The 6,601-nt window shown below is 38.8% G+C and overlaps 1 protein-coding gene across 1 annotated transcript in view; it reads right to left on the bottom strand.

Annotated features, from left to right (window-relative positions):
• The window catches only part of usp11 (ubiquitin specific peptidase 11), a 17,982-nt gene extending 12,090 nt beyond the window's left edge, over positions 1 to 5,892 (bottom strand). The window contains exons 1-9 of the mRNA XM_043246705.1: positions 5,702 to 5,892; positions 4,898 to 5,007; positions 4,017 to 4,147; positions 3,793 to 3,910; positions 2,770 to 2,915; positions 2,498 to 2,559; positions 1,464 to 1,560; positions 1,204 to 1,377; positions 288 to 446 (exon numbers count right to left, since the gene is read on the bottom strand). Of these exons, the coding sequence (XP_043102640.1) occupies positions 288 to 446; positions 1,204 to 1,377; positions 1,464 to 1,560; positions 2,498 to 2,559; positions 2,770 to 2,915; positions 3,793 to 3,910; positions 4,017 to 4,147; positions 4,898 to 5,007; positions 5,702 to 5,811 (1,107 nt within the window). The 5' untranslated portion in view covers positions 5,812 to 5,892. The remainder of the gene's footprint in view (positions 1 to 287; positions 447 to 1,203; positions 1,378 to 1,463; positions 1,561 to 2,497; positions 2,560 to 2,769; positions 2,916 to 3,792; positions 3,911 to 4,016; positions 4,148 to 4,897; positions 5,008 to 5,701) is intronic.
• Positions 5,893 to 6,601: the final 709 nt, after the last annotated feature.

Raw genomic sequence — 6,601 nt, 5'->3', positions numbered from 1 at the left:
GCGTGTCTGCTGCTTTAACTTCTCAAGCGTGTTTTAGCAAGATATATTCTGATTGGCTGTCAATGTTTGTATTGTTCATCAGCTGTTAAATAAATTAATAAATAAAATTGTGCTGGAAGTGATTCCAGCAATATTGTTTCTCTGTGAGTCGTGCTGTGGTCTCTGCTATTTTTTAATATCGAGAACAATTTTCAGAACCATATCTTTATGGTTATTTTTATAGTTATCGTGCTTTGTGTGAACAGGCTTTTATTCTTCATGCGCTATAGTGTGCGTTTAAACAGCACCTGATCAGGTCTGCCGTCAGCATCCCTGAGTTCAATATACTCCTTCTTTTTGACCCGGTTGAGGTCTTCGTGTAGACCGTCCAACAGGAAAGACAGCAGCTCCTGAGAGTCGTGTTGCTGGTAGCCCAGAAACTGTGATGCAAAGTGGCCAACCTTAGTCTGCAAAGAAAAAAAAGGCTGCTTCATTTCTGTACTATTATTGGAACAAAACTAAAAACAAACGGAATAATTACATAATTAGTAATAACATAATTAGTGTTTACGGCATTTATCAGCTTTCACAAAGTGTTTCTTGAGCAGCAAGTCAGCACTAGAATGATTTCTTAAGGATCGTGTGACACTAAAGACTGGAGTAATGGCTGCTAAATTCATCTTAGCATAAATATTGGTAACACTTTACAATAACCATTGGTTAATATTAGTTACAAACATTATTTCTATAACATTTATTAATCTTAGTTAACTAATGCAAAGTGAGCTAACGAACTAACAATTAACGATTGTATTTTTATTAACTAATGTTAATAAAGCTGAATAAATTCTGTAATAAATGCATTGTTCAATGTTTGTTAATACATTAATTTTAACCAATTACACCTTACTCTAAAGTGTTACCTAAATATTTTTCAAATATATAGAAACAGTTATTTTCACTTGTAATAATATTATATTTCACAGTTTTACCGTTTATGGTTAATGCAGTCTTGGTGACCATAACAGACACAAAAACTGCAATCATAGTAATTTCTGCATAGTAGGTTATTTTATTAAGCCTTAGAGGTCAGGTAGTGATAAGATGAAAAGGGAAAATGCCTTTACGAATTACAATAGACCAATTGATTTCAGCTCCACTGGTGTTTGAGAACAGGTTTTGCTCTAAAAAATGGTAATGCAGAGTGATCACTATAATTATTACCTTAAACACCCGAGGAACCACAGAATAGTGCCTGCCTGACCACATCTGTTTGATGACATCTGCGTAGGCTTCTGCAATTTCACCCTTCATGCCCAGTGGGTTGGAGAAGTTCAGCTCCTCCAGATACGAGTTCCTCAGGAAGTACTCAGTCAGTGGTGGCGTGTTGCTCAGACACTGCGGGAAGAAAAAAAAGAAGCACAATTCACTTTAAGAAAAGCCTTTTGTAGAAGTTGAGCGTTCTGCAATCCATGACCTCTAACCTGTAAAGCCGAGTTCATGAAACAGGTGTTGCCTAAGTTTGTGAGGCCGCACACTCCGGGAGGCCCTCGATACGAGTCCTCGTCAGCAGAGTTCCGCCTAAACACACAAAATTCAAAATAAATTCCAAATATCCAATAAGTGACATTTCAGAGCTCAGCGAGCCGCCATCGAAGCAGGATTTTTGGATAAGACACTTACTTACAGCTGCCAAAAATGCTGGTTAGGCGGGTAACCGGGTAGGTTTTAATTCCTTAAATTAGTATTATTGATATCAATATAATCTATGCATCCGATTCGGATATTCTGTAATGCTGCTTTATTAAATAACGTGCATTCAAAAAGCACTATATGAATAAATTTGTCCTGACAATAATTATGACACCTTAAAAGACCATCACATGATATGGTTGCCATGATATGGCCACGGATCAATAAATAGTATTTTTATCTGGGAAGGAAACCTGAGTTGAAACATGCATAGTGCATTAAGCTCTTTAATTCCGAGAAACCAAATATTTCTCATGATATGACTTAAAACAGTGTCTAATTTTCTAAAACTGATGTGTATGGGGGGAAAATCTTATTTTTTAATGTACTATAATGGATTATTGCCCTATAAAGGGCTATTAAAAAAAAACGTTGGATATTCTGAAGTTACTTATTCGACAGTGGGTGTAAATAATACGGTCCCATTTATTTTCAAAATTAATAATGCTTTCTACCAACCACAAGGCTTAATTTATTTGTGCTACACTGATCACATTTGGATATATAAGCATTTAAAGGAACACTCCACTGCTATCGCCAGGCCTGGGGATCAACTGAATGAATTCAAAGACGGTAAAACTTATTATCTCTGGGGGAGTTGGAAAAATGAGCCTATTTTCAAAAAAAGTGGAGTGTTCCCTTAACCTACTGCAACTACCTACAGATATAAATGAATGCTTTATACGGTTTTCTGTCCATATTCCTAAACAACAACAGACACTTGCTTTAGTGCACGAGAGAAGGAAGCTGGTGTCTTTATACTCACATGATCTGAGGCCTGGATGTGGGCCATGTACCATCCGCATTCCTGATCTCCATAATCACCGTCTGCAGAGTGAGCAGAGCATGTTAGGACACAACACACACACACACACACACACACCCAGGGTGGCCCATGACAGAGCACTCCTTTACTAGTAGCAAAGTTTGTCTATAGGACAAACCCACTAGGTGAGGATGCGGGCAGCGCTTATTACAGTAAATGTCACCAAACGGTTACGTAACATAACAGATGTAAATGGTAAATGTGTATTTTACCATGCCGGAGCTGAGGCAGGAGTCTAGGACAGTCATGTTAAGGTTGCGTAGCCTCTCCGAGCTCGTATCTGTACTCCTCATCCACAGTCGGCTCTCAGCAGTATCCGGCACGTTAAAATGCTGCCGTATCTTTTGATGAATAGCGTCTATCAAACACAAACACACACGTGAGAGATTTACACAGACACACGCACTCAGAGGCCTGCGGCTCGGATACACCAGGCTGACAATATCCCGAGGGGTTCGACACATCTGTTTAAAAAGCATAATTACATGCCAAAAATAAAAGTAGATCTGCGAGAACAACATTCTGTAAATTAAGTGGCAATCCAGAGTTTCAGCTAAACCTCTGATGTGCCAAAAAAGACATTTGGTTTATTTTAAGTACAGTGTAAGACGTTTAGTATGCCAGTTTATCAAGCAAAATTGAATAATTAATGCTAACACACGTTGTAAAATATTGATGTACCTGTCGCCTAACTTAAAAGACATACACTTCTGTTTTTGAGTTTGAGATCAGTGTGTGTTTTTTATCTATATTAATGAAACGAGTGAAACAATGAATCTATTGCATCAAGGAACCCAGAAAAAAATATTAATGTTATTTTTGGAAACATTAAATAAAGTCAGCATATCAGCATGTTTAACATATTCATACTGTTATTTTAAATTCAAGTAATATTTCACGGTATTACTGTTTTAGTGTATTTTTGACTAAATAAATGCAATCTTAGCAAACATAATAAACTTATTTTATCATTTTTACTGACAATAAACAGGGCATGCACATCATAAAAAAAAATACAAAAAAATTGAGCTAAGTACGAAAATTTCAAACTTAGATACATAGTTAACAGTGTTAATGGAAAGTGCACTGAATTTATTTTTACTTGTTTCTTCGGAAGCCCTGGTCCTGATATTCACTGCAGTGATTTTACATGCAGAAAGCACAGTGAGATTGTATCTTCAATCAAACACTGCTAAGTGTCCAAATACTTTAATCCATTGACAGCTTGTACTCACGTATCTTGTCTGCTCGACTGAAGGATGCAGATACAGTACTCTCCATGTTGCTAGAAAGACAGAGGTAGATCTCCACGGGGTAGACCTCTACTTTAACAGTGCTGGGAAGATCAACAACCTACAAAGAGAAAGAAGATGATCTCGAGATGACAAAAACTGCCTGTTTTGAGCTCAACATCTTTAATCTTAATAGAAAGAAACGTCAACGGTGCGGTTGGCATTACCTTTCTCTCCAAAGGAGGTTGATCGTCCATCATGTCATACCATGATAAAAGTTTATGCCAGGCTTCTGCAGGGACCAGGACGAAGTCTTCATTCTCAGACAGCCTCTCTTTCAGATGATAGGAATCCAGATCTACAGAAAGCATTCAAAGCGTTTCAAAACACCTTCTACCGCCATAATTCTTCGAGGAATTGTTCCAGTTGTCCCAAAAATATAAACTGGCTGGATATTTCTTCTTACCCGCAGGCTGGTAAAAATGTCGGTAAGTTTGTTTCTTCATCAGAACAGATTTGGAGAAATGTACCATTACATCATTTGCTCACCAATGGATGCCCTGCAGTGAATGGGTGCCGTCGAATGAGATTCCCAACAGCTGATAAAATCATCACAATAATCCACAAGTAATCCACATGACCCGACTGCATCAATAGAGTTCTTGCGAGGCAAAAAACCCGAGTGTTTGTAAGAAGCAAATTCATCATTACGGTGTTTTCAACTTTAAACTGTCGCTTCCAGCTAAAATAAAAGTCCTCTACACTGAAGCCCGGAGACCTATGGATTATACACTCATATTCAGGCCAGAAGATAGATTAGTTTCTTTTAAACAGATCTTTTAACTTCACACAATGTCAACTGATGGACTGGAAGTGGAGTGGATTACTTGTGAATCATTGTGAGCAGATTCAGTTTGGACTCTCATTCTGACGGCACCCATTCACTGCAGCAGATTCGTTTGTGAGAAAGCGACATAATACTAAATTTCTCGAAATCTCTTTTAAAGAAGAAACAAACTTTTTTTTGAATGAACAATGAAAAAAATTGAACGTTTCACGGTGCCACTATTAGATCTTGTGTGTAACATCACAGAACAGCAGCACTTACCTTCATAGAGCTCAGTGTTATCAATTTTCCCGGGATACGAGGAGGAATTTTGGTCACCGGCATGCACGTACTCTTTCCACTGATCATACCATCTTTTGTCCAACAAATACCTGCAATACAGACACATGAACCCGTCACATTTCAACACTGACCGGTTGTGTCAGTCCAGCATCATTTAATGAGCTTTAGGACAAATCTGTTTAATGTAAACTGCAAAGGGCGCCAGTATCAGACATGGATTAAGACACCAAACATGTGTCATTTGTCTTTAAGGACGAGAAGGAATCGCAGCAGATCTGCCTTTCCTGTCCAAGGAACAAACGCAAACCGAAAGTAACTTTCCCATAACAGTCTGGCACACCTTCCAGAGATGGAAGTGAAACTTAAAACAAGTTAATAACTTAGACACCATAAAAATGGGTCATGCGCACATTTGCTTAATGAAAACGAAAATAAACGAAAGCGTTTAAGGCGGGTAGAGCTGATGATGTCGGAATCTGGTAAGACAGGCAACCTGTCAGATCTTAATGATGCTAAGGAAGCTGTTAACCAGACATTTTGATCTATTAGGCCTGAAAACTGACCCGCATGTTGGTTTCCTTCTTTTATTTGCTATCTGAATCATTTAACTCTCAATCACATTGGCATGGCTGCTACTGAATCTGAAGAAGCCGAAGAGCCTCAAACCGCACAAACTCCAGAGCGTTATCGGTTTTATAGAGTTCTGTCAGTGCTGTATGTGTGTTGTAGTTGTTGTTTATTGAGTGTTTGTTTGTTTGTTAGTAAGGCTGAAGTTTCTCTCACCAGCTGTCTCCGGCCCGTAGCTGCTGCTGGTTCAGGGTGTCGATCTCCCGCCACTGGGTTTCTAGTCCCGGAGGCTCCGTAGCCGAACCGGTGCTGCTGCTCGCAGCCATAATCACTCATAAAATCCGAAAAGCGCCGTTAAAGCCGCATAGACACACCGGAATGTTTTGACGCAGGAAGTAGGAAGCGGTTAGAATGACAACTTCCGCCCTGCGAGAGAGGGGCGGGGCTTTGGCGCTACGACAGAGTGGGCGTGTTTCTGATAGATCTTATTTTGTTAGATCAAATTTGCAAATAAATACACACACACACACACACACACACACACACACACACACACACACACACACACACACACACACATGTATAAACATAAACATTCTAATTACCTTTTTTTCTTATCAGAGAATGGGTTTTAGGATATGCAAGTGACCTAAAGTTTTGTCTGTACGACCATACATTTGGCACAAGATGGCAGTGTTTGACAAAAATAAACAGACACCAGTAACTAAAACCACTTAAATTACCCAGAAATTGGTTGATTTATCGATCAACAAAGGACCTTTTAAAAAAATGTGATAAATCGTGTAGCATAACGTTTTGGTTGTTAGTGTGGTCACTAGCACTGTTCAAACTGCCCTGAGACCTAATATTCTTCATTAAAAACATATAAATACAAGCTGAAAAAGCTACGGTCCCAGAGGATTCAGTGTTTAGAATGTAGTTCTTTTCTTAGACAAAAAAGGATGACTGGACGGATAGCTTTATGGCTTTTTCCTTAATACACTGAAAACATATCATTTCAATTGTTTTTGTTCCATTCCCTGGCGCTAAAAGTTTTTGAACTTCTCCGCGGCCCCTGAATCTTTAGGCTGGCAAATGTGTCATTGTCATAATTCC

This window comes from Puntigrus tetrazona, chromosome 8 (genome assembly GCF_018831695.1).
Source record: "Puntigrus tetrazona isolate hp1 chromosome 8, ASM1883169v1, whole genome shotgun sequence".
In the NCBI taxonomy this organism is placed as follows: Eukaryota; Metazoa; Chordata; class Actinopteri; order Cypriniformes; family Cyprinidae; genus Puntigrus; species Puntigrus tetrazona.
The sequence above is the reverse complement of the archived record's forward strand: the minus strand, read 5'-3'. Positions and strand labels throughout refer to the sequence as shown.